The following is a 26,496-nucleotide window of genomic DNA, read 5'->3' on the forward strand; positions in this document are numbered from 1 at the left end:
CACAGGTGTCCAGGAAGACCAGCAGGGACGATACAAAGTTCTAAAATAAGTCCAAGGATAGCTTCTAAGGCTCTGGCAAGTTGACAGAAGAGCATTTGGAAATATCTCCGCAGATGGCTCCACGCCACGGTATATGTGTACCGGCATACATCCATGCGCGCGCGCACACACACACACACACACACACACACACACACACACACACCCGCTGCCGACCACATCCCCAGCCTACCCGCACATACAGGCTAGAGGCGCCAGGGGAATTCTCGGACAGCCGGCTGCTCTCCATCCAGCGCACCGTCTGCCAGCCTTCTCTTTGGAATGCCGGGTGCACTGCTCTGGAGCGAGACCAGCGGGGTAGAGGGGAGAGGGCTGACAGCAGTTGCCACGTGCCCTTCCACAAGGCAGCAGCGCAGAGGTGCACACAGGTGGGGCCGCCCCATTGCCCCGCGCCTGAAGACCCCTACCCGCACCCTACACGAACACCCTTGTATGCTGGCAAGGTACCATCCGCCCCACCAGCCACCTTACACTCTGGGGTGCCTAAAGAGAAGGAAGGAACCGCATCCGCGCCCCCTCCCCCAACCACCACCAGATCCCTAGCGATGCCTCTCAGTCCCAGAGAACCGCCCCCCAACAGCCCAGCCCGGAAACAATCACCCTTTGAGAAAGGCTGCCAAGCTGGGCGCCAGGAACAGCCAGGATGGAGGCGGGGTGGAATGGGGGTGCAGCAAGGCCGGGCGAGCTTTAACTCCACAGAGCAGAGGCCTGGAGCGCTCGGCCCCCGCCCGCAGCCCCTAGTCCGGCGCCTGAAGCTGGTGCCTCCTCCTCCCCGGAGGGTGTGCGTCGGGGGTGGGGGGCTGGGGTGACACCAATTCCCGGGGGGGGTCTCCTCCTCGCGCCCCCGCCGCAGCCCGCCCGCTTGGTACAGACCATTAGCGGTGCGGGTCCCGCCGGCGGCTCGCGCTCGCTCGGGGGCGGGGGCGGGGGCGCGGAGCGGAGGTGGGGGCGGGGCGGGAGCGCTGTCAGAGTCGCGGCGGCACCGGCGCACCAGCGGCCGAGGGGACTCTGCGCGGGCCCGGTCGGCTGGGCTCGGGCCGCGCGCCCCGGCCGCCCCGCGCCTCGCCGGCCGCCCCCCGCGCCTCCTCCCCCTCCCGCCCCCCGCCTCCCTCTCCGGCTCCCCGCCCCCTCCCCGCGCCTCCCTGCCCGCGCCCTCCCGCGCGCTCCCAGGCTTCGGCCGCCGCCTCGCTGCGCCCAGAAGGAACCGGGCCGGGTCGGCGGGGCCGGGCGGGGCTGCGGGCGGGCGGGCGCGCGGACCGGCGGCTATGAAGTGGCCCCCGGGGGCCCAAAGACCGAGAGCACCCGGGGAGGGCGGCGCGCGTGGCCCGGGGCAGCAGCCTGGGGGCGCCGGGGCCGGGCTGTAGGGACCGCCGCCCGCTATGGACCGCGCCGGGGACGATCCGGACTCGTTGTCGCAGGTCAGTGCTCCCCGCGCCCCGCGCCCCGCGCCCCCAGCGGGCTCCGCGCCGCGCACAGAGCCCCTTTATGCGTCCGCATCAGTACCCACGCCATGTCCTCCCGGGCGCGCGCTCGTGTGTGTGTGTGTGTGTGTGTGTGTGTGTGTGTATGTGTGTGTGTGCGCTCTGTGCGCGAAGTGGGGGCAGCTGGAAACCGGGCCGAGAACCGAGTTGGGCTGGGGGGCCCTGCCGCCGAGAGGCTGCGGGACAAAACCTGGGCACTGCCGCCCTCCTCGGATGGGGTTAATGGAAAAACTGGTTCTTAGCAGCTTCTGGTAATTGGCTCTGGGCGTTTAGCCTGTGGTCCCCGGCCACCTCATCAGGTGGTTTCTGGTGCCCCTCCCCCACACCATATGCCGCCCCTTCTTGTCCCCAACAGTCATCCCCACTCGACCTGCAGCTCCTGGGCACTAAGTTAACTTCAGGGGACCCCAGCTCTGCGGGGCATGCAGAGGGGCCCGGAGCTGCAAAGGTCTGTGGAATCTCCATTGTAGCAAGGAGGAAGGCAGCATGACAGGTTTGCCATCCTCCTCCCTGCGCCTGTCTCAGGCCTGAGGTCCTGATCCCTCCGAAGTCAGAATATACAACTTCGGAAAAAGGAAGCTGAGAGTTGAGGCAGGAGTGAAGAAAGAAAGACGCCACTGGTCGGACAGTGCCAGGGAAGGGGGGTGAAAACCTCCTACCAAGCCAGCAGCTAAGAGACCAACAGGCCCTCCTCACGCACACAGGGGGTTCTTGACGCCTTCACCTTCCCCTTTCTGCCCTCTGGTGAGGCCTGGTCTCAGCCATGCACTTGCTGGGTGGCTTCTTGTAGGGACTCCAGACATTTCTATTGCAGACTCTGAAAGGGGCCTTTTGCTGACAGTTACTAGCCCAGCGCTGGTGGGGGTTGCTCTGTCTGCATGGGTAACAGTGTGGGTGGGGTCCCCAGTGCACCCCTGAGCTTGGGGTGTGTGGCACGCACTGTTTACAGTGATGGGACAGGGATGTGCTGGTGCCTAGCACTGCGAGGCTACTGGGCATTTGTGTGGAAATGGGAGGCACGCAGCTTCATAAGTTACTAGGGCTGTGGGGGCATGCAGCTGCACAGGACTGTTGTTCTAGGGTTTTCTAAGACTTGTCTTCTGTGCCTTCTATCTTGCTACCTCCACCAACAGCCATAGATTGAGACAGTTTCTCCCAGAACCTGCTTAATTAATGACCACTTCGGGCCCTGTTGGACCAAGTATCAAGCTCAAGGAACGAAGACCCTTTTCCCAGGAGTCCCTCAAGGAGACTTCTAGTCTCCTAGTCTATGCCTATCATCCCCAAAGGTTCTGGAACTGCATGACATTTTCCCTCTGCCCCTTTTGATGGAAGTGAAAATGCTTGTTGAGGTTAATGGAACAGGGAGTTCACGTATTTGTGCCTCATTCAGCACTGGGGTCAGCGTCTTGTTTTTTCTCTTGCTACACCTGATCCTTAGATGCTTGAGAAAAGCTCCAGAGTCAGGCAGGCTACAAGCTCCCTCGTGCCTGGGTGAATATGTACACAAACGTTTCTGGGTGAGCAGGTACTAACTGTTCCCCCGGAAGCATGGGGCAGGTCAATAATTGGGCCAGGGTGACAGGGGCAGGTCCAGGAACAGGTTTGGAGCCCAGGGAAGAGACCAAAGGCTCCAGGGGAAGATGTTTCCCGTTTGGGCTTCTGGAGAGACCTGGGTTTTCCCACAGTAGTTTCTGGGGGGTGAGGCGTCCACATCAGGTATACTTTACCTGGTTGTGGAGCACAGGGTGTGAGGCAGGCTGGGAGCTTTGCAAGTGTGAGATGTGAAGAAGGATGCGCTGAGCAGGAGCCCAGGCTCGGAGAGGTGAGCATGGTGGTCAAGTGTGGCTGGAGGAGATGGCTGAGCGCTCCTCTCTTCTGAGAGCTGGAGGAGAGGAGAGGCAGGGACTCAGGAAGAGAAGGAATCAGAGAGAGCCCCAGACAGCAGAGAAGGAGGCAGAGTGAGACGAGAGACACAGGCACCAGTCAGGGTGTGCGGAGCAGTGAGTTGGGGCATGAGCCAAGGGTCCTACTTCCCACCACCCCCAATTCTCGTGTCAGCAGTCATCTGTGCCTACAAGAGCCCCTCCATAGAATAGGTGGACATTCTCCTGAGGAAGGCTCTCTCACGCGACTGTGACGAATGCAGGGGCTTTCAGCAGGAGACCCCAAAGGCAAAGAGGGGCAGCCTGGGAGGTCAGGAGCAGGGATTTTCAGGGCACCCCTTTCTCTCAACCATCCTACCTCACAGAACTGAGGACTCTCGCCATCTCTGGCCCCTTCCCCACCCCTCCTGGGCCTGGAATGCAGTGTGGTGGGGAAAGATTCAGGTTCTGGGGAACCCTGGCATTTAAAGAGAAGGAAAAGAGATACCTCCTTCACGCACATCCTCCCCAGGCTGCCCAGCAAGACCTTTGGGGACCTACAGAAAACCAACAAGGGGACATGGAAGTGGGGCTGATGGCCAGGCTAGTGGACTTTGGGAAAAACTGAACCCTTGGAGCCATGGTTTCCTGAAGGTCTATGAACTGGGGAACCTTTATCCCACCAGATGATTTTTAGAGGAAATGCTAGATGAATTTTAATTTATTTATTTTATACACCCTTCCCTCCTTTCTTCCAGGGTCTAGCTGGCTCTAGAATTTAGAGTAGCAATTGTCTGGCCAGGCCAGCCCTGGAGCTATTCCCACTGGGATTGCTGCAATCTGTCCCACCTCCTACCCTCACCTGTCTGATTAACCTCCCGGCCTGGGCTGGGTCTGGCTATTCCTCATCCAGGCACAAAGAACCCAGGAAACCCCTCAGTTAGCACCCCTCAGATTTTCTGAGTGTCTTTGCCAACAACAATATTTTCATGTCTGATTATTGTTAAATAGAATTATTCTAGTTTATCAGCAAATGGTTGTCTAGAAGAAAAGTTGATGAAACTAAAAAAACTTAAAATCCATGACCTCTGGGCGGCACCTGTGGCTCAGTGAGCAGGGCACCGGCCCTATATGCCGAGGGTGGCGGGTTCAAACCCGGCCCCGGCTGAACTGCAACCAAAAAAAAAAAAAAAATAGCCAGGCGTTGTGGCGGGCGCCTGTAGTCCCAGCTACTCAGGAGGCTGAGGCAGGAGAATCGCCTAAGCCCAGGAGTTGGAGGTTGCTGTGAGCTGAGCTGTGTGATGCCACGGCACTCTACTGAGGGCAATGAAGTGAAACTCTGTCTCTACAAAAAAAAAAAATCTATGACCTCTTCTAATCCCTGCTGAAAGGAGACAGGGCAATCAGAGATCCTGCAAATTCAGCTACTGGCACCAACACTCACTGAGCACCTACTGTGTTCCAGTCCCTGCACCAGGTGCTGGAAGCATGAAGCATCAAATAACATCAAATAATCCAAAATTAGTGTTTTCTATTTAGCTTTGGAAGGGTTATGTGGGTTGCTTTTTTTTTTTTTCTTGCAGCTACAGCAAATTTACTTTTCTAATGAGGTTTAGCTCCAGCCAATATTAAAATGAGTCTGCACTCCCTGCGCACACACCAGCTGACAGCAGGGCAGGAGGCAGCCCCAGCGCCAAGAGCCTGGTGGGGATTAAGGCTTTGCCACTGATAAGCCCACAAGTGGAGAGTGTAAGTCTGGATCGAGAGGTGACTGGATTTGAGGACTAACCTTGCCCATGGGGCCGTGGGTTCCAGGGCTCAGTGTGCAGAAGCTGGGCAGAATCTCGCTCGTCTTATATGGGCAGAATGTGAACCAGTTATCTGTTCACATGCAGAAGAGGGAAGAGGAACGGAGGACAGGAGAGAACAGAGATGTGAAGGCAGGCAATGAGGATTGTGGACTGGAGACCTGGCTCTGCCTGTCCTCCCTGGCAGGCTCTGTGCGGCAGGCTCTGCTCCTTCACCTCTCCCCATCTTCCTTCATTCTATGGCAAGGGAGCAGTCTGGCCTCTAAGGCCGTGAGTTTCTCTGTAGGCACTAGATTCTGGCTATTCCTTTGGCTATCAGAGCCCCGGGTGTAAGGGGCTGCCTGGCTCCCCACCTTCAACAACTCCTCAGCCACTCCAGCCACATCTAAAGTGCTTCCCTCAGCCACATGTGGCTGGTGGCTACCATCTTGGATAGCCTGGGCACAGAACATTTTCAGCAGCATGGAAAGTTCTAGTGGACAGAGCTATTGTAGATGTGCCTCCGCACAGATGGTTTGGCAGAGTGCTAAGTGCATGGCTGCTAGAGCCAGGCTGGCTGGATTCAGATCCCCGCTCTGCTGCTTACTGGCTATGTGGCCCTGAGACGTTACTTAACCTCTCTGTGCCTCACATTTCTCACTTCAAAAATGAGGGTAATAATGGGACATTGGTGAGGAGGAAGTGAGTCATTACAGTTAATCATGCTAATCACTCAGCTGCAATAGTTCAGTGCTTTTTTATTTTTCATTTGAAAATCAAAATCTTCATTTATTTAACAATTCACCTCAATGCTTATGGAACAGCTTACCCCCGTGCCAGGCTGTTCACAATCAGCACCTGACCTTGCTCACCTCTCTGACTCTTCCTGAGCCTCAGTTTCCTCACCTGGGATGGGAAGGTGGCCAGATAATACTAGTGAGATAGATAAGATGACGTACATGAAGGCTGCCAAGTGACGGAGGGCTGGCGTTTTTGAAAGTGGGAGTACGGTACTACAATTCTGTTTTATAGGGACCACTCTCCCCAAAAAGCATCTGCTAAGCCCTCATATGTAGTATGTTCAAAATAAAAACAGCAGAAGAGACAACAGCCAGCCACAACCGGGATGGGATAGGCCAGGGGTGGTGGAAGGAACCTAAGGGGCCCTGGCCTGGGCTTGCCCTTTGTGGTCTTGAGACAAGAAAGCCAGGAGGCTGTGCCCCAGGCAAGCAGCGGGAGCGGGCTCTTGGGCTTCAGGACTTGGGGTCAGCTGACTGCGCCAACCAGAAACCCAAGTGCAGCTGTGTCAGCAACTCACTGTGTGGCAGGCTCGAGAGCAGCTCCCTTTCCCCGTCCAACACAGGACGGGCCTGGACCTCACCTGGGGAAATCACACCACTCCTCTCCTGAAGAAACTCCACAAAAGGCCCAGGAAAAAGCCAGGGCAAAAGGGGACCCAAACTGGCCTGTGAGACTCCTCCCAGAACCAGGACTCTGTGACTCTGGGCAATGCTCCTCTGTTCATAGAGATGGAACAGAGGCCCAGAAGAACCCCACTGTTGTCCGAGGCCACACAGCAATTTAGTGCCCACTCCCTCAACTTCCTTTCTGGCTAGTTGCCTGTCCTCTTGGCAGACAGAGATGTGCAGGGCTGGCAGGAGCCACCTCCCCCAGAACGGGGGCCTTCACCCAGGCAGAGACAGGCCCTCTCTCTTCTTCCTGAGATAGCTGGGGCCAGAACTACTAACCTAAACTATCTCTGACAGGGCCCTTGGGAAGGTCAGATCTTTCAGGCCATAGGCACAAATTAAAAATACGTACAGACTTTAATTAAGGCAGTGAATCATTAACCTGCTATCATGTGTCCATGCATGCTCTCACCAAAGGAATAAGGTTTGCCAGGAAATAACCAGGCTGAGCTTTCAGCAGCCCCGAGAGGGTTAGACTTGGGTTCTGGGCTGCCTGGCTCCTACATAGCCCAGACCTGAAGATCTGTGGGTCCCCACAGCTGATTGGGGTCCCCTGGGAGGTACCTTCCTAACTCCAAGGAAAGCCAGGGATTGCATCCTCGGCCACAGCCCCATCCCCACCATCCTGACTCTCAGACGTGTTAGAGCTGTGCACCCTGCCAGGAGGGTTGGTGGAGTAAGGCAGCCCCAGAAGCAGGGCTATGGGCTTACACTTATGCTCAGTTCTCCTACATGACTCACCTACCCTCACTGGATCTCCAGGTCTCTCTCCCTGGCCTTCCCTCTATCCACAGACCTTCTTGCATGGGGGGTAGAGAGTGCTGAGCTCGCAGTGGCCACGGGACCCACCAGCCACTGCCCGCACCGTGACCGACCGCCAGCCGGCCTGCTTGGGTTGACATACAGCCTCTGGGCATGTTATTTTCTTTCTCTGTCAGAGAGCTTCTGAACTTAAGCTGAAGTATTACTCTCCTAACTCATCACTTGTCGATATGAACTTCTTCTCCCACACATAAATCTCTCTCTCAGAACAAGTGTCCCAGCTGCTCTCAGCCTTACCGATCCCCAGGCCCAACAGGGGGAGAAGGACCCGTAGGCTGCCATGAGTAAGGGAGGGCATATGCCCCTCCTCCAAGCAGCTCTCCAGAACCTCTGGTCACTCTCAAATGACAGCCCCCTGAGGGTACACACAGCAGCCACCTATGCCCACAGACAGGTGCCACCCCACCCCACGGCAGGCAGAGCTCTCTGAGCCCCTTCTTCAGAGTCCAGTCCCTTGAGTCCTCACTAACAGTGCTGAGACTGACCTTCTGGATGAATGGCAGGCTCTTTTTTAAAAAAAGATCGTGATTGGGCGGCACCTGTGGCTCAGTCGGTAGGGCGCCGGCCCCATATACCGAGGGTGGAGGGTTCAAACCCGGCCCCGGCTGAACTGCAACCAAAAAATAGCTGGGCGTTGTGGCGAGCGCCTGTAGTCCCAGCTACTTGGGAGGCTGAGGCAGGAGAATCGCTTAAGCCCAGGAGTTGGAGGTTGCCGTGAGCTGTGTGAGGCCATGGCACTCTACCGAGGGCCATAAAGTGAGACTCTGTCTCTACAAAAAAAAAAAAAAAAAGATTGTGATTAAAAAAAAAACACACACACATAAAATGTACCATCTTAACCATTTTCAAGTGAACAGTTCGGTAGTGTTTAAGTACATTCACATTGCTGTGAAATAGATCTGCAGAACTTTTTCTTCTTACTAGTTGGAAACTCTGTACCCATTGAACTCCCACTCTCCCTTCGTCCCTGCCCCAGGAAAACACCCTTCTATTTTCTGTGTCTGTGAATTTGACTATTCTAGATACCTCAAGTAAGAGGAATCCTGTAATATCCGCCCTTCTGTGACTGGCTTATCTCACTTAGCATAATGTCCTAGAGATTCATCCTCAGGGAAACCTTGCTGGCATGTGTCAGAATTTCCTTCCTTTGTAAGGCTGAATAATACTCCATTGCACGTGTGTACCGCATTTTCTCTATCCATTCATCCAGTCGACGGGTTCTTTGATGCCAGGCCACGGAGCAAAGTGTGCTGGGTGTTCTGCCCTTGTCCCTCCGCTCAGGGATGCCTGAGCTCAGGGCACACGGGAGCAGAGAAGGGAAGAGCCCTTTTATCATTTGGTCTGGTCCAGCCCCTGATTGCCACCTTCCTCTGCCCAGTGCTGCCCGAGCATCCTCGGGTGCCTAGCCTCATGGGTAAAGACCTCCGGGATGAAGGTACCTGGCCTGGTCCTCAGTGGCTGGAGGGACCTTGAGGGAAAGGACACATTTCCTGCTGCCTTCCCAGGGCCCTGAGAGAGAAATCTCCTAGGAGACAGGAGACCCTGGAGAGCCCCTCAGGTATTTGGCAAGCCTGCCTTAAGCATGTGCCTTTGCAATGTTCAGGATCCATCTGGGCGAACGATTGGTTGGTGATCCGTAGCCTGCTGCTCGCTGTGTAATAAATGGCCTGGGAAACCTATAGATAGTGTCAGCATGATCTACTGTTGGAGGGACTGAGATTTAGGGGCCCTCCATTTGTCACATCTACAGCTGCTGTGCTGGGGGGCACATGCTGCCCACACTGGCTCTCGGGAGTTCTCAGGCTGTGCCCACTCACCCAGCAAGCCCCTCCAACACCGTCTGTTAACTGTTTCTCGCCCAGGCAGTGGGCTGGCTGCCTGGTGTCCCAGGAAAGGGATCTTAGGGATAGGTAGGCAGAACAGAGGGAGGTGGTGGAGCCTCCGAGGTGGGAGGTGGTGAGAGATAAGTTTTCCAGGAGCCCAAGACTACATCCAGGGAGAAGGGATAGGAAGTGACGGTGCCCAGTGTGAGCTGGCCCTGGACCCTAGATGACAAGTCTCAGTGCTCTGACAGCTCTGCGGGCAAGAGAAGAGGGGACATGTGACCTTCTGGAATGGAATCCCTGATCCTTCTCTGAATACTGGGCAGGGGAACAGGACTACCCTGTGCATGGATTGGGGAGGGAAGCAGCAGCCGTAAGTGTCAGCACCAGGGCAACCCTGCTGTCCACTGTAGCACAGCCTTTCAGTCCTGAGCCTCAGTTTACCAACATGAAAAGGCAGGGTGACAGAGCAGTGCTCACCTAAGGGAACTATCCTGAGGCCGTCACAGGAAAATACAGGTGAAAGTGCTTTGTAGACTGTGCCAGGCCTGTGAGGGGCAGAGCACCAGACTCCACGTGTGGCTGCCTGCCCTCCAAGGCCACCCTGTCTGTCACACTGCTGCATGCCAGCGTGCCTGGTTTCCAGGGACTCCGAGCCCCAGCACTGCCTTGTCCTGGGGAGGGAGGTATCTGCTAGAAAAGCTGCCAGTGCCTGGAGGTGCTGACCACAGAGAAGAAGCCAAGGCCGCTGCCCCTGCTATCCCAGCACTTGGACTCAGCTGAGTTTTAAAGCATGATGATGGTGGTGGTTATAACCACCTTTCTATGTGTTCTCACATTCATAGTGCTACCTCTGTGCCCTATACTACATGTTTTCCACAGATTCCCTCATTTGACCCCTAAATGCCACTGTAAGAGTTACAGGAGAGGAAACTGTGTCACAGAGATATTGGTCAAGCTTCCCCTGGAGGCTTCCCGAGGCTCGGACCTTGGAATGCAGGTCGGTTGGGTCAGGAATGCAGATGTAAGTAAAGCTTGGTGTCTCCCAAAGGAGAGCGTGTCTCAGGGCTAGGGGTCAAATGATACAGGGCCGGACATCTGGTGGCCTGAGCACCTTGAATGCTCAGGCCTGGGGAGGGGTGAGGCCAGGAGAGCCTTCAGAGTGGGCAGAGGGAACACAAGAGGCACAAAGCTCGTCGCACCAGAACCCTTACCCAGAACCACACAGACGCCAGCACTGAGGGAAACTGAGGCAGAGCAGCCTGGCAAACACGAAAGTGGGAAGGACGGTATTCCAGGGACAGACTGCCCCTGTCCACACCCTCCCTCTGGGACACTCCAGTCTTGCCTGGGTCGTGAGAGGCCCTACACAGCTGTCTTGGCCCATGCACACCTCCACACTCAGTCCCAAGGCAAGATGCACCTAGTTACCTAGCCCACTCAATTCTGGTCCCTGGGTCTTAACCAGGATCAAGCAGGTGCCAAGCCGTTCACCAAGACCTGCACCACTGTCCATGCTGCTGATGGGCAGGCTCAGCCAGCCAACCATGAGAGATTCTCATTCCAACCAGAGCGCTCCCTAGGCTGTGGCTCAGCCTTGCTGAGCTGCCCTTGTAGAGAGGGTGGGAAGAGGTAAGGGCCATGCCCCTCCCAGCTTCCGGAGTCCATAATTCCAAGGCACCACGGTCTGTCTTGGTTCTGCACTATTCTTTGCCACTGTTGAGCAGCCTGGCAGAGGATGGGGTCAGGCCACCCTTACTGCCACTGTTTCGTTGATGGCGGCAGCTTCCATGGCTCACCCCACCCAACCCTGATGCTGGTCTGGTAGCAGAATTTGCTGAGCCCTCTCTGCCCCGCTGCTTCACCCCACTAGCAAAATCCCACAGGCAGGAAGGAGAGTGCCCTGGAGATGCCCAGCCGCATCCCTCGGCCCAGAGAGGTGGGACAGAGCATTGCCAGGGCCCCTGTGTGGCCACCTCTGCCCAGAGAAGGGTAGGGGTGTGGCTGCACTGCTTCCTAATTGGACCAAGGACACCTGGGACACTCCCTCAACTCCCTGTGCCTCTGTTCCTTCATCTGTAAAACGAGAACAAAGCTTTGGGGTTACGAGGGTTTAATAATTAAATGAGATAGCCAGTGTGGAATCATTGTGGAAGCCACAAAGCACTACGCAGCAAGAGGCAGTGTGTTATCAGTGGTTTTAGCAGTGGCTGCCCCCTCAGCCTCAGCACTGCAGAGAGCGAGCTGGCCTCTGCGTCATCCCATCTATATTCCAGGACTGGAGGCCGCTGGGTGCCAAGGGCACATGAGATAATCTTTTATTTGAGCAGGGACCCAATCATGGGACTTGCCAACAGAGCTCAGAAGCAATCACCACATTCAAGGGTATGCATACACATGACCTTGAACACACGTGCACGCCCTCAGATAGGGTGCTGGCCTTGAACACACGTGCACGCATGCGTGTGCCCTGTGAAGTCACCCAGAGGGGGCGCTCTGTGGTTTGCTAGGATGGCCTGGATGAGCTGTCAGAATGGAGCACTCAACTCCAGCCATTTTCCTGAGTCAGATTCCAGACCGTACATCCAGGAGGCCGGGGTAGCAGGAGTCTGCATCGCCTCTGCCAGACTGACATCTCCCAAACCAATAGCTTCAAGAGGGTGGTGAGTGAGAGGGGAGTCGAGCACGGTGACCGAACTAATGCTTAGACTTCCACAGAGGCAGCCTCTCAGGCTCAAGTACACATCCCTACACATGCCGGGGAACAGCCCAGGCCTGACACAGAGGAGCAGGTGGGGCTCAGAGGCCATGGTGAGGAAGCGGGTTGGCAGCTGGAAGGAAGTGATGTGGAAGTCTGCCTGCACGGGCCAGGCCTGGCTTGCTCTTTGGCCATCTTGACTCAATTTAAAAACCTCTCTGTGGGTCTGGCCCTGCCCCTGGCTGTAGGTGGGAACGAGGCATCACTTTCACTGCAAGGTGACGGGAAGGGAGCCCTGCCGGAATGTACACATGTACAGGGCAGAGACTGACAAGGGGTGCAGTGAGAGCAGGTGTGGGGTGTGGCCGAGGCTAGCAAGCCCTGCATGCCAGGCTGAGCAGAGGAACCCAAGGATTCTGAGCATGAGTGAGTCAGTGTGGTGGCAGTGGCAGTAGGTAGACTCTGACTTGAGGAAAGGCAGGAGCCAGAGAGATTGCACAGGGGCTGTTGCAAGCAGAGATCTGACCTGGACCAGTGTCGAGGGATGGAGCCCAGGCCTGGGGCAGTCACAGAGGAGCTAAGGCCCAGCTGATGCTGGGGGAAGGGAGCAGGGACGAGCCTGAGGTTTCTGTGTTGGCCGCCGAGACGATGACAGAAAGGAGGCGTGCGGCGGGTTGCTCTGGGAAGAAGGATGGTGGTTTGATCTTAGACGTGTTGTATTTTAAGGTCATGATGGGATGTACCAGACAGACAACAAAAGGGGCATAGCAGCCCCATGCTAGAGATGGGGAAACTGAGGTCAAAAGAAATGAAGGGGAGTTGTTGGGGTCCTCACAGGGTGTGGTAAGGCGCAGGTGAGCCCTCGAGCCGAGGAGCTGTTCTTCTGACTATGCCAGCCCTCTCTTCCTCATGGCCGCTGCTTTCAGGTGACCTGAGGCTATCAGGGTCTGTGGCTTACGGCAGCCAGGCGTCCAGCTAGAGGCAGTCAGAGGGAAGCAAGGCAAGCAGGCCCCCCCAGGCCCCTTCCAGGCTGTAAGACTGACAAGTACGGCCCTTTCCAGACTTTACTGGCTATGCAGACAATTTACACTGATTTTTTTCCCTATTCTAACAAACCAGTGAGGGATAGTACTATTTTTATCCCCATTGTACAGATGGAAATGCCAAAGCCCAGAGAGGTCAACTCACCAAAGTCACCCGCAGAGGAGGAAAAAGTAGCAGGGAAGACGTGGCTGTCGGACTCTAGGGCCCAAACTGCTCTTCCAGGGCAGGGGAGAGCAAAGGGCTGGGAGGGAAGTGGCCAGAGGCTGTGTCTGTGGCGGGTCTCCCCTGTTATGATGGGTGCTGCTCCGTGGCTGAGCGAGAGGAAGGCATTCAGCCGGAATGTGCTGGCCATGCCAGGACAGTGGCGGAATGGCACCAGGCTGCTTGGCCCCTTCCTGCATGGTAGGGGACCTACTTACTGAGGGTTGTGCCCATCTCTGGGGCTGGTCAGACTGGGGAGCAGTTCCCACAAAGAGCCCAGCAGTCCAGCTCAGGGCTAGGGAGCGGTTTGGTCTTGGAAGTCACTACCTCCCCACCTCCATGGCCCTTCTTCCTTGCTATCATTCCTCCTTGCCCCAGGCCCATTCCAAACACCAGGCCACCTTTTGGAGGGGAATATCACTACTCCCAAACCAAGTATACTCATTTTCTATTGGTGTCCAACAAATTGCCACGTACTTAGAGCTTAGAACAGCACTCGTTTGCTCTCTGCTGCACCACAGGAGTGCAGGGTCTCACACAAAGCTGCAAGGTGTTGGCTGGGCAGTCATCTGGGGGGTTGACTGAAGAGGATTCTGCAGCCAGGCTCCCTCAGGTTGTGGCAGAATCTGTTGCTCTGCAGGACTGAGGGCTGAGCCTTCTGTGGCCTGCTGGCTGGGGTTGTCTCTGTTCCTGGGGGCTGCCTGGGGAACCTGGCCACCTGGGTTTCTCTCACAGGGCTACCTGCTTCATCATGCTTGCAACGAGAGATCTAGAGCCAGTCTGCTAACAGACAGACCCTCCCATAATACCGCGTAGTCATGGGTGTGATGGCCCATTGCTTTTGCCAGGTTCTGTTGGTTGGAAGCTCGTCACAGCGCCGTCCACGGCATGGGGCAGATTACACAAAGGCAAGGGCACCAGGCACCAGGGACTGGCCTCCAACTCACCACCTGAGAGTGTCCCCCACGTACGGCAGATGGGCCACATTGGCCCTCAGCTGCTCGGCCCCTGCCTGGCTCCAGGATCCCCATAACCTGCTGCATGGTGGCTTCTCCCAGGGGGGGCCTTCAGAAGCCCAGCCAGCCATTGTCCAAATGCCCACAGTACATCATCAGGCCTGTGTCCCCCAACTTGCCATCTACCTGACTGCCCACTCCCTCCCCCGCTCTCATTCGTCCTGAAGAGCCAAGCACTGGGTCCTGTGTGTACACGTGCCCCATCTGAGCATGCCCCCGCAGACAGCAGCAACTCCTGGTGTCACCACAGTGAAGCATCTGATTCTTGCTCTCAGGGCCTTCTGTGGGAACCCTGGGGTGGGGGGCTGAACTTTTGCCTGAGACCACAGCTACATAAGTCAGGGAAATTAGTGAAGCCAGCTGGGGCCAATATCCTATTCTGTTCAAATTCCTGCAGTGAACCAGAATGGACTGTCACTTGCAAAGTACTAAACTAAATCAAGGGCTATTTCTGAAAAAACAAAAAAGAAAAACAATAGGATTACCTACAAAAAAAATCAATGAATTACACTTCTGATGCTGGAGGAAAACCAAGGCATTAAAGGATTCTTTATGCCAAGTATGAACTGAACTGACGCTTCTGCCTGAGTCTTGGCTTGGTTTTCCCATTAGAAGGGAACAAGGTGGTATGAGACCTGGAATCCATGCTGCCCTTCCTATCAGAAGTGTCCACAAGTGTGTACCAGCCATGGGCCAGGCTCGAGGCAGCACATGGACATCCTGGGCTTGGCCTTCCTCTCCTGCTCCATGCTGCTCCATGAGAGCAGGTTAAGGGGGGCCCCTATCTGGGGGCACACAGCCTGACCACCAAGATGGACAGTGCAGAGAGACCCAGGAAGGCCAGAGAGCCATGGCCCTGGGACAGAAGTGCCCAGTGGTTGAGCTCAAGGGTGGGCCAGGATGATGGGGAAGCAAGTGTTGGGTCTGCAGGGGCAGCAGTATGGGCTTGGGAGGCATGCTGGATCCAAGGTCTAAGGCCTGAGTTTGAGCAGCTCTGCCGGCACCTGATGTTGTGACCTTGGGCCAATTACACATCCTTTCTGAGCCTTCATGTGCAAAATGTGGCTGAGATCTCCCTGCCTGGCTCACAGGGCTGCTGTAAAGATCAGAGAACTGGGCTGTATAGGAACAGGAATCTTAACTGTGCAGGTAGGATTCGGAGTAGAGTCTGTTAGAGGGCCCCGTCCCCTCCGTTGTTGGAGAGCTGGGGTAAGGGGAGAGGAGGAGCAGGAGCCTGAGCAGAGCAGCTCCCTGGACACCCCCGTGTGTTCCAGGGGTCATGTGTGCACAAGGTCCATGCCTGTGTCCTGCCCCCAAGCAGGGCTGTGGTGGGTCTGGGAAACAGCAGTGCCGGGGGCTAGAGGGTCGGGGCTAAGTTAATGAGGTATAGATTGAGCCGCTGGGAGCTTCTCCAGAGCCGTGCCTGCGGAATCAATACTAATCCCTTGATCCCATTAGGGGCTCCCGCGGATCTGTGGGACAAAGTCTGCGCCTCCCTCTCTCTAGGGCACACAGGCTCCCGGGGATGAACAGCAGAAGCTTTCTCATGCAGCCTCTCCTCAATCCACTTAGCAAATTTCCTCATGTTCTCCATCTGGTCAGGAACACTGGCCAGGGCCTGTGTGATGTCAGGCACTCCTCAGATTGCTGGGGCACTTGCCTCCAGAGTTGGTGATGTTTGCTTCTGGCCTGTTTAGGACAAGCAAGCTTGCTAACATCATCATGGAATAGTATGCAGACTGCTGAAATAGTGTGTTGAAATAAGTGTGTGGTAAAAGTTCTCTGGATTGGGTAAAGATTGGTGGGTAAAAGTCATAGAATTCTAAAGCGTACTCTACTCATCAGATTGCTCCTTCACTTCTTGAATCACTCCAGAGAAAACAAAATTGGGGCAGTGCCTATGGCTCAATGGGTGGGGCGCCGGCCCCATATACCAAGGGTGGCGGGTTCAAGCCCGGCCCCGGCCAAACTGCAACAAAAAATAGCTGGGCGTTGTGGCGGGCTCCTGCGGTCCCACCTGTTTGGGTGGCGGAGGTTGGTGTGAGCTGTGATGCCATGGCACTCTACCGAGGGCAACAAAGTGAGACTCTGTCTCTACAAAAAAAAAAAAAAATGGAGCTTGCAGGCAGTGTGCTCTGGTGAGGCTGATGTCAAAGGTCAGCACAGACCTCCCGACCCTTCATCGATAAGGTAGCAGTGCAGAGAGCCAGCCAGCAATGGGTAGCTTGGATTCTGAGAAAATCACTGAATATTATGCAATCGTGGGGAAATATCATCTATTGAACAACTGGCTCTCTGGAGTTCCTTAAGTTGAAATGTGAGTAACATGAATCTATCATTTAGAATGATTATTCACCTTAACGGACTCTTTTGACTAATCAGTTAGCTACTATCCTGATCTTATTGGGTAAAAAAGCTTTTATTATCCTCAAGAGAGGAGTGGCTTGAATGGTTCCTCAGCTTGTTTTAGCCAATCTCAGTCACACACGTGTGCACAGACAATCTCGGATGTTTTGTACTCAGCACACACCACCTACCCAGGAGTGAGCTCTCCTGGGTAGGTGGTGTGTGCTGAGTACAAGAGATGCCAGTGATGGGGCGGTCAGTCACAGACCCAAATGCCAAGTGTCAGGGCAGCAGTGGTGACCACAGCAGTCCTAGGCCCCGCTCATCCACAGCTGCACACAGCTGCTTGCCCACACCCACGTTTCCTCAAGCACCCCCTTCTCCCCACCCCCCTTGTCCCCTGGGGTCTTGTCCCTGGGCTCTTTGGGTGTGGCCAAGCCTCTCCCACAGGCAGGTGCAGGCTGCAGACAGGCACTACTGACACTGGTCATCCTTACAGCCCCTCTTGGACTTGGCTACAGATCAGGGTGTTCGCAGGGCCCTGCCCACACCAATTCCCACGTCCCTGCCCCCTGCTGGCCAGCTGGCTCTCCCCGGGGTGGGGGGGCGCTCTGTGTTCTGCTTAATAACCGCCTGGTAATTAGCTCCTCGATTTTGCTACTATGCTTATAATAGCCTCCATTAAAGTTATGAGGTTTTCAAGCCATAATGGCTTCCAGAGTAATTAATGCACAACCGGGTTTATTGCTAAGTTTATTTTTAGAGATTTTCTCCCTCTCTCCCTCTCCCTTTGCTCTCATAGATGTTTTGACAAAAAGACTGGATGGCCTCAGAATGCTCGGCCCCTGCCCCTGTGCCTCCATCCTTTCCTTCCTGCCCCTCTTTCCTGCTCCAGCCCCCAGGCAGGTGCTGGGACCCTGCAGCGGAGACAGCTGTCACAGAGGAGAGTGGCTCTGACGTGGTACTAGTCCAGGCCAGAGAGAGCATTTGGCCTGCATGTGCCCCTTGGTTACCTTCACCTGGTCCAGGTTGTGGGGGCTTGGGGACCTCCCATCCCACACTCCTGATGACAGTGTAGATGGCCCTGATTGGATTCTGGCTCCTCAGGCAAGTTACTCACCCTCTCTGGCCTTGCTGAATCCAGCTGTATCAGGGATCTCAGTGCTGCCCACCATACAGGGTCATTGTGAGCACTGCACTGGGCAGGGCTATGTGAAGTGTCCAGCGCCACCTTTGGACATCAGTAGTGTTGCAGAACAATTTTATGGTAAAGACAGCCTGTGTGGACAGACAGAAGATGGGGAGGTGCCCAAAGTGGGAGCAGGACAAAGAGGTTGCAGGAGGAAAAAGAGGGAGAGCAGGAGCATGCTGGGTGCCTGGGCTCGCTCCGTGCACTGAGCTGGCATGACGCTTGCCTTCTACCCTGGATTCTCTCCCTTCTGGGACTAGAACCTTTACCCAAAGCAAGGATCTGAGAAAGCTCCCGCAAGGGTCTCTGGGAACACAGAACTCTTCTCTGGCTTATTGGCAGCCCTAGCCAAGCCCTAGCGTCCCCATCCCTCTTCATCATGGCCTAAGATCATGCCAGCCAACACGTGGCCTAACATGGAGTCCTGTGCAGCCCCGTGTGTGGAGGGATGGGGGCTAGATCTGAGGCATGTGACATGATGTCACTCTACTTCCCCCACAAGACTCAGCCAGCCTCCTGTCATGGGACACTGGGCCCTGTCACTTGCTGGATAAGAAAGGAGGAGTTTGTAGGAGACAAAGCACCCATAGCCCAAAATGAGGGCTCCTCCTGTGTCTCCACTATAGGGCCCTGCCTGTGAGTGACATTTCACCCTAATGAGGCTTCAGTTCCCCAGAGAACTGGGGACAGAGTGGGCTTTAGTGGTGAGGGGTGGGCTGGGGGATGCTGGCTGGCCCAGGAGACCACGGGTGCTCCTTAGTAGAAGACACCAGAACCATCTGGAGAGGGGATACAGCAAGCGTCCATCCCCATGCCCAGGTCTCTGGCTATCCTCTTCTGCTCTCTCTTGCAGGTGTCCACCTCCCAGGGCTCCTGACCCTGCCCCTGAACAGCGACCCCTTCTTAGATTCCAGTCAGGCGGGACTCTCCAAACCTGCTTCCGCAATGGGTGGGTTGTGAGCGCTGGTAAGACCTGCTTGCCAACATTCAGCTTCTCTGCTGTCTCCATGCCTGGTCAGCCCGGGCCATGCCTGTTCTTTTCTCCCCTGTGCTGCCACCGCCCTGTGGCCATCCCTCTTCTGACCTTACCACCACTCAGGTAATGAGGAGCCGTGGACGCAGCCAGCCTTGGAGATGCCGAAGAGACGGGACATCCTTGCGATCGTCCTCATCGTGCTGCCCTGGACGCTGCTCATCACCGTGTGGCACCAGAGCACCCTCGCACCCCTGCTCACTGTGCACAAGGGTGAGCCGCCCCAGAGTGGTTACAGCTAACATGCAGGAGTTCATGTTCTTGCTAAGCAGCAGGGAGGAGCCACAGGGTCATCAGGGCCATGACCTTGTGTGTTGTATGGGAGCTTGGTGTGAGAGGAAAGGCAACCTCAGGATTCAGAGCCAGGAAAAGGCTCTTTACCTACTCTTAAAGAGATGCCTGGGTTAGTAGGTTGACAGACACCAAGTCAACTGTCTTGACAGAAGAGCTTCCTCCTCTCACCTCCCAGGAGAAGAGGACTCTCCATGCCACGTGGGGCCACGTAGGGAAGACTGGGTCAGCCAGGAGGTGGAAGGAGGGATGGGCTGGCATGGACAAACCCTATGATATGAGATTTGCAGGAAAGAAAAGGCAAGGCACAGTAAGCAGCTGGGCAGGCTCAAAATTAGATAAATTTGAATAATTTGGGTATGATCTAGGGCATAAGGGTGGTTCAGGGAAGAGGGGGATTTATTGGCTTGGGTGTGAGAGGTCCACAAAGCAGGTAGTGGGGTGTGGGCTTTGGATTGGTTAGTTTCCATGTGAAAGGTATATTTGCAGGCAAGGTGTTCACTGTTTCTAGAAATTAGCTAGCCCTGGAAGGGGCAGTCCCTCCCCAGGTTTGAAAGGCACCAAGATGTTACAGCATTAACAGACTTCAGACAGATTTTTTTTTAAAACATACATGATTGGTACACACACGCGCACACACAACAATTTCATGATGTGCAAGGCATATGACCACTTAGCATTGGCTGGGGGCAGGGGAGAGGGTGAGATAGGATTTTAAAGCCTTTCCAGGAGAGTATATTATTTGTTCCTTTTCCTATTCAGGAAGCCCTGGTCTAGTCCTCCCTGGCGGAAATATGCCTGTAGAGAGAGGAAGTCCCACAAAGAACTAATAGAATCGTAAATAGAGCCACCTTTCCCTGGCTCTGAGTCCTGAGGTTTCCTTTCCTCTCGCACCAAGCTCCCTGTTCTCCAGCCTTCCACGTGCCCCACCGCTGGCTGCTGCTCAGTCCTCAGCCCTTGGTCTCATGCTGTCTTCTGCCCCCTGCCCCTCACATCATGTAAAGATTCACGGCTTTCGGACAGGCATCCTCCCACTGTGGGGTGCATGTTACCTGGGAGCATAACAACACAGGGGGGCCCCCTCACCCACCCCAGCACAAGAGGTAGTGGATCTGGGGTAGCACCTGTGAATCCACAGTGGCCTGTAACCCCAAGATGCAGGCAGTGTCCAAAGATCACAGCCTGAAGCTATGCTGCTCCACACAGTCAAATGTCAGGTTACTTATCACCCTCCCCTTCCAGCCCCAACACCTCTCTTTGATGCCTGTCAGTTCAGAATCATGGTTATCCTGCAAATACAACATTCTAGAGGGCTTAACACTACTATATATAAAGTGACATAATACTGTGTTGATTGCATTCTTGGCAGAAGTCTAGGGTTGAAGACATCAGGCTGTTTTGCTAAGCGGGGATAGTAGTGCCTAAGGATAGGGACTTGGCATTCTGTGTCGTCAGAGCATGCCAAGAGGGACCGAATAAGAGCTGCCATGAAATGAAGTTAGGGTCACCAGGAGGCTGTTATGACTCACAGTTGCAGAGCCCAGAGGCCAGTGGGAAGGGCAGGGCACAGGTGGCAGCACTTTCCAAGGGTATGAGTCTTCCACGCGCTTGGAACGATTTGGGTGGCAGACAGCTTGGGCAAAATGCCTCTAAATCGCCTCCCCAGGCCTTGGTTTCCAAAGCCTTACTGACTGCAGCATAAATTAAACCTTATATCCAAGTCAAAATCCTGGGCACCCCACCCTCTTTCGTCAGCTCTGCTCTCTTCATACAGTTGGACCCCAAACCCCCTCAAACAGTTTCCTTTAATAACTGCAGTTGGGCTGGCAGTTATGTGCTGGTCTCCGTCCCCTCCCAGCATCCTGTCTCGGGCCTGGGTCCCTGGCACCCAGCTATTGCCGTGTGTCTTAATGTGCCATTAGCCTTGCCTCCTTCTGGGTTCACCTGCAGGTGCCTCACACAAGCACCCCACACCTGCATGCTGCTGTTGGCAGTGTCAGGACAGAGGGAGGTAAAAGAGTGGGTGCTGCACAGCATCATCCCTGAGACCATGCGCCACCTCTTTTCATGTGACTTGCTCATTTCATCCTTCATGGCCAAAAGCCATGAGGAAGTGGGGCTGATCCCTGCCCTTCCACAGATGACAAAATGACCCGAACTGTGCCTGCCAATGGTCTGACCCTTGATGGGTGTCGAGTCATTAATCCATATAACAACTCGATAGATGCTACTATTAGCTCCATTTTACAGTCGCTGAAATCAAAGCACCAGACACTAATTTGCTCAAAGGCACGTATAGTTAGCAACAGAACTGGGCATGGTCTGAACCTGGGCGTTCAGAGGTCTAGGTCTGACCTTTGACCATTACCACCCTCCACTGAGATGAGGCAGTGAGAGCCAAATGATCATTGGTACATGAGTCCTTCAAACAGAAAGAACTTGAACAGAAGGAACTCATTGAAAGCAAGAATACCCATGGCCATGAGTTCTCATCTTGATGGGACTATTAGGTTACACATATCCTAACAACTATGAGCAAAATCCACTGGAATAAAATGCAGAGGTTAAATGTGAAGTTCTGCGCCAAGTTACAAAGAATTAATTATATAAAGCCAGGAGGGCAGAGGCCTCACTTAACTAAAGGGCTTGTGAAAATCTAGGGCAAGCCAGCCTCAGGCTCCTTTGGGACTCCCACCATGTGCTGTGCTAGCCCAGCCCTGTGCAGAGCAGTGTGGTAGGCTCAGGCCAGAGGAGGAGGGCCGTGGGGTGGCGGGGATCATCCGCATACTTTGCCACGTAAAGTGCCATGCGTTTAGGAACCCTGGGTGCAAACTTGAAATATGGCCAGCGGCCAGCTGCACTCAAATAACTACAGGTCTCCAAATGTTATTTTTATGTATGAAAAAATAAGAAGTATTTCTGTATCATCCCTGGCATCTGAAGCAGGCAAATCTCTGGGAGAATTCCAGGGATGAAGATTTCAACCTTAGCTCTAATAGAGCAGAGGAGACAGGGGCCTGAGGCCCATACTGCAAAGGACATGGTCTTGGCAGGAGGGGTGGCTTTGAGCCCTGCATGGTGTGATCAGAGCCAGGCCGGCACTCCAGTTCCCACACTCCTGTCTCCCAACCATGCAGATGAAGGCAGTGACCCCCGGCGTGACACGCCCCCGGGCACGGACCCCAGGGAGTACTGCATGTCTGACCGCGACATTGTGGAGGTGGTGCGAACCGAGTACGTGTACACGCGGCCCCCGCCGTGGTCGGACACTCTCCCCACCATTCACGTGGTGACGCCCACCTACAGCCGACCGGTGCAGAAGGCCGAACTGACGCGCATGGCCAACACGCTGCTGCACGTGCCCAACCTGCACTGGCTGGTGGTGGAGGACGCGCCGCGCCGGACGCCGCTGACCGCGCGCCTGTTGCGCGACACCGGCCTCAACTACACGCACTTGCACGTGGAAACGCCCCGCAACTACAAGCTGCGCGGCGACGCCCGGGACCCGCGCATCCCGCGGGGCACGATGCAGCGCAACCTGGCCCTGCGCTGGCTGCGCGAGACCTTCCCGCGCAACTCCACCCAGCCGGGCGTGGTGTACTTCGCCGACGACGACAACACTTACAGCCTGGAGCTCTTCGAGGAGGTGCGCGAGGGCAGTGGGCGCGGGGACTCTGGTGGCGGAGCGGCCGGCCTTCCTGGGGACAGGACGCACAAACCGGAGGAAACTCGGAAGGGGGCGCCAGGCCGGCCGCGGGGCGGACCGCGGAGCGTCAGGGAGGGGGGATGAGAGACGGCGCTGCAGGTTACAGCGCCCCCTGCCCATAAGGGAACGCGAGCGGTGGTCGGCGCCCCTAAGCCGGGGTCCTGGCCATACAGACCCTCTCGGAATGAGGGCTTTGGGCGTCGGGGATGGGGTTGGGGTCATTCCTTGTGGCTACAGAAACCTTATTGGTAAAATAGCTTGAGCTCCCTTGGAATCTACTGGTCTGTTAGTCTGGGGAAGAGGGAGGAGTCATTTCAGATTCTCAAGGGGAAAAAACTAGAGGTTTTGTGCAAGGGAACAGCAGCAGGGTCACGTGGAAAAGATCATCAGCCGGTCTGAGAGGTGCGGTCTTGCCTAGGACAGGTTCTCAGCAGGTGCCCATCACCGAGCCGTGCCCAGGGGCGGGGCTGGACTGCATGGCCCCAGATGGCTTCAGACGGGGCAGCCCCGCCCCCGAATTTATTGATCTCACCTCGGGGGCAGGGGGCGTCCTGACTCTGGATTTCCCACTTGCAGATGCGGAGCACCAGGAGGGTGTCTGTGTGGCCTGTGGCCTTCGTCGGCGGCCTGCGGTATGAGGCCCCACGGGTGAATGGGGCAGGGAAGGTGGTCGGCTGGAAGACAGTGTTCGACCCCCACCGACCCTTTGCAATAGACATGGCTGGATTTGCAGTCAACCTGAGGCTCATTCTACAGAGAAGCCAGGCCTACTTCAAGCTACGTGGAGTGAAGGGAGGCTATCAGGAAAGCAGCCTTCTTCGAGAACTTGTTACCCTCAATGACCTTGAGCCCAAGGCAGCCAACTGCACCAAGGTAAGACCCCCCTGATGACAGTGACGCAAGTGTAACCTCATGATAGCCTCGCCTTTCTGAAACCCCTCCTGGAAGGCACCGCGGGCGGCCTCCAGCAGCTGATGGGGGTCACAATCTCCTTCAGAAGAGCAGTGCTCTGGGAGCCCCTGCTGGGCAGATATGCACCCACCACACGTAGGAGCACACGTGCAAATGCACACACTCAACACTCGCACAACACAACACACACAAACATACAACACACACATGTGCAAGCACTTGGGAAATCTTGAGACGTCTGTTTTCTATAGCTCTCGACTTGGTACTTCGAATGCATCACGTGCAAACAGCAAGAACACGGGATGGGTAGAAATCAAGAACAAATGAGAAAATCTCAGTGAAACAGGGCAGAAAGAGAGGAGCAGGAGAAATACTTGCAGGTGTGGGAGGGAGCAGGGAGCTGTCGGGTGTCTGGGCGAGGTCAGAGAACTGCCCCACTTTGTTTTGTGTCCCTGGACACACAGATCCTGGTGTGGCACACACGGACGGAGAAGCCAGTGCTGGTGAATGAGGGGAAGAAGGGCTTCACAGACCCCTCGGTGGAGATCTGAGCCTCAGGACGCAGGTACAGGGAAGACATGGGGGGCCGTGAACTGGCAAGGTAATGCCAGGCTTGGAGGCTCTGGAGCTCTTCCTCTGGGTATTAAATTGTGGGAGGATAGGGCAAATGTGGATGGATGAAAGTAGAGGTACAGCCAAAGTCCCCTTCCTATTGTGCCAAATGAAAGTCCACAGGGGCCACTTTCACCCACACAGCGGGGTCCTTGTCAACCAGATGCTTCAGAAGGCATCGTCCTTATGCCTCTTTGCCCAATGTCAGTATTACTGCCATGTTGGCCACAAGACCTGGGCCACTGTGGGGGCTACTGTTTAGACCACTCACCTGCTCGAGCTCCCTGAATTGCCTCTCTCCCTTTTGTCCTCTTCGTTGCTGGCCAGGACAAGGACTGCCCAGCTCACAGCTCCACACCACTGAACGTGGCCCTCCGTAGTGAGCACAGGTCACAGTGAGAGGGTGGGCCCAGGGCCCACTTCAGCTCCCAGGCCTGCCACCTCTCACTGTCCGGCTTTGCTTTACTTGTCTGTGCCTCAGTTTCCTCAGCTATAAAATGGGTCATGATGCACCTGTGACACGTAATAAGTCCTGTATAAATCTTGCTACTTTGATTCTTTTAATTCCTCTATCGAAGTAGGATTTATCTGCACTTCACAGGTAAAGAAATGATGTTCAGGAAAGCTGAGTGACTTTTTCAAAGTGACACACTGGCACCAGTGAATTGTGCTGGGTGAGGAAAGCCGGGAATTTTTTGTTTGTTTGTTTTAGAGACAGAGTCTCACTCTGTACCCCTGGGTCGAATGCGGTGCTGTCGTAGCTCACAGCAACCTCAAACTCTTCGGCTTGTTGGACTTGAGCAATCCTCTTGCCTCAGCCTCCCAAATACCTGGGACTACAGGTGTGCGCCACAATGCCTGGCTAGTTTTTCTATTTTTAGTAGAGACAAGGTCTTACTCTTGCTCAGGCTGGGCTCAAACTCCTGAGCTCAGGCAATCCACGCCTCAGCTTCCCAGAGTGCTAGGATTACAGATGTGAGCCACCAAGCCCAGCTAAAGCCCGGAATTTTTGAGACACTTTTCTGTGATTTTATCATACCTCCGAGAAGCACCTTTTACTCCTGACTCCCTGCTCTAGGTTATTCCAGATAAAAGTGGGAGTTCAGACAGCAGGACAGACATCTGTCCTCTGGCCCTGAAGCTAAACAACAGCTTCTGTATCGTGTTTGCAACCACAGGAGACCAGAGGGTATCACTCTGCCTATTTGCTACCCTGAACTCAAAACTTCACCTTGGCTAGGCCACTTAGAATGCATCAGTATGGAACCTTGTCCGCTCCCTGCCTCACCAGGGGTTCTCACCACTGAAAGAACCTTCCCCACCTGCCCTCAGCGGCTCGGTGAGTGCCTGGTGGCCCTTCCCTGGGCCACACCTTACTCACTCCTCCTCTCCCCCCACAGGAGCCTCTTCAGACCCTGTTCTCGGCCTTCCATCCTTCCCCCACGGCGATGGTCCCTCCAAGGCAGACTCTAAGGAATCACCAACACCCTCCTTTCTATACTGGGGGCTTGTGAGAGCACCCAGCCTCATGCCAGGACAAAGGACAGAGAATTTAAGCACAGAAATACCAGAACTGCTCTCTCCATCCAACGTGACCAGGGCCTGAGAGACCCAAGGGCGGGTGGGGGTGCAGCTGCCGGCAAAGCCGGTGCCCCAGCACCCCTCCCCAGGAGCTGCCCGCGCCAACGGGGCTGCAGGAACAGTTGCTGCAACATCCATGTCTGCCCGGGAGTGACATGGGGCTGGGAGGGGGTGGCGAGAAGACCCTGCAGTCAAGTGGAGCGTGGCCTTCCCCAGCCCTCTGCACCTGGGCCCAGCTCAGCCACACAAGACACCCAGCCAGGGAATTCTGAAGACCAGAGCGCAACCCTGGGCATCAGGAATGCCCCACTCCCTCCTCAGCACCTGCTCTTCTCCAGAGCTGCTCCAAAATCAGACATACCTCTCTGGCTCTCCTCTGGTTCATGTTTACAGAACATAAGGCTGTCTTTGATCCCAACAGGCACCCAGCCCTACATCGGGGGCCTGGCTGTGCCAACAGGCTTTCCCTGTACCTCAGGCTGTAGCGGGAGTGGAGTCCCTTCCTCTGGCCCCACTTCCCTCATGCCTTCTCCTCCAGCACTGGCAAGGAGGTGGGCCCT

At 55.4% G+C, this 26,496-nt stretch overlaps 1 protein-coding gene across 3 annotated transcripts; it reads left to right on the top strand.

The window, feature by feature from the left end:
* Positions 1 to 26,474, top strand: B3GAT1 (beta-1,3-glucuronyltransferase 1). 3 transcript variants are annotated; one of them, XM_053594478.1, is made up of 7 exons: positions 1 to 428; positions 18,655 to 18,767; positions 18,901 to 19,047; positions 22,263 to 22,771; positions 23,408 to 23,704; positions 24,208 to 24,308; positions 25,756 to 26,474. In XM_053594478.1, the coding sequence occupies exons 1-6, from the start codon at positions 322 to 324 to the stop codon at positions 24,292 to 24,294; spliced, it is 1,260 nt and encodes a 419-aa protein (XP_053450453.1). In that variant the 5' UTR covers positions 1 to 321; the 3' UTR covers positions 24,295 to 24,308; positions 25,756 to 26,474. The 3 variants fall into 3 exon arrangements, with proteins under 3 accessions (XP_053450453.1, XP_053450454.1, XP_053450455.1); XM_053594479.1 differs by lacking the exon at positions 1 to 428 and adding an exon at positions 752 to 1,478 and having other exon boundaries at positions 18,655 to 18,750; XM_053594480.1 differs by lacking the exon at positions 1 to 428 and adding an exon at positions 1,338 to 1,478.
* Positions 26,475 to 26,496: the final 22 nt, after the last annotated feature.

This window comes from Nycticebus coucang, chromosome 6 (genome assembly GCF_027406575.1).
Source record: "Nycticebus coucang isolate mNycCou1 chromosome 6, mNycCou1.pri, whole genome shotgun sequence".
In the NCBI taxonomy this organism is placed as follows: domain Eukaryota; kingdom Metazoa; phylum Chordata; class Mammalia; order Primates; family Lorisidae; genus Nycticebus; species Nycticebus coucang.

Bases quoted from the DNA above. Each gene is read 5' to 3' on its own strand.
- B3GAT1 (XM_053594478.1), top strand. From the start codon at position 322: ATGCCGGGTGCACTGCTCTGGAGCGAGACCAGCGGGGTAGAGGGGAGA. The intron at 429-18,654 runs GTGGGGCCGCCC...TCTCTCTTGCAG, and splicing joins CAGCGCAGAGGTGCACACAG to GTGTCCACCTCCCAGGGCTC. The intron at 18,768-18,900 runs GTAAGACCTGCT...ACCACCACTCAG, and splicing joins TGGGTGGGTTGTGAGCGCTG to GTAATGAGGAGCCGTGGACG.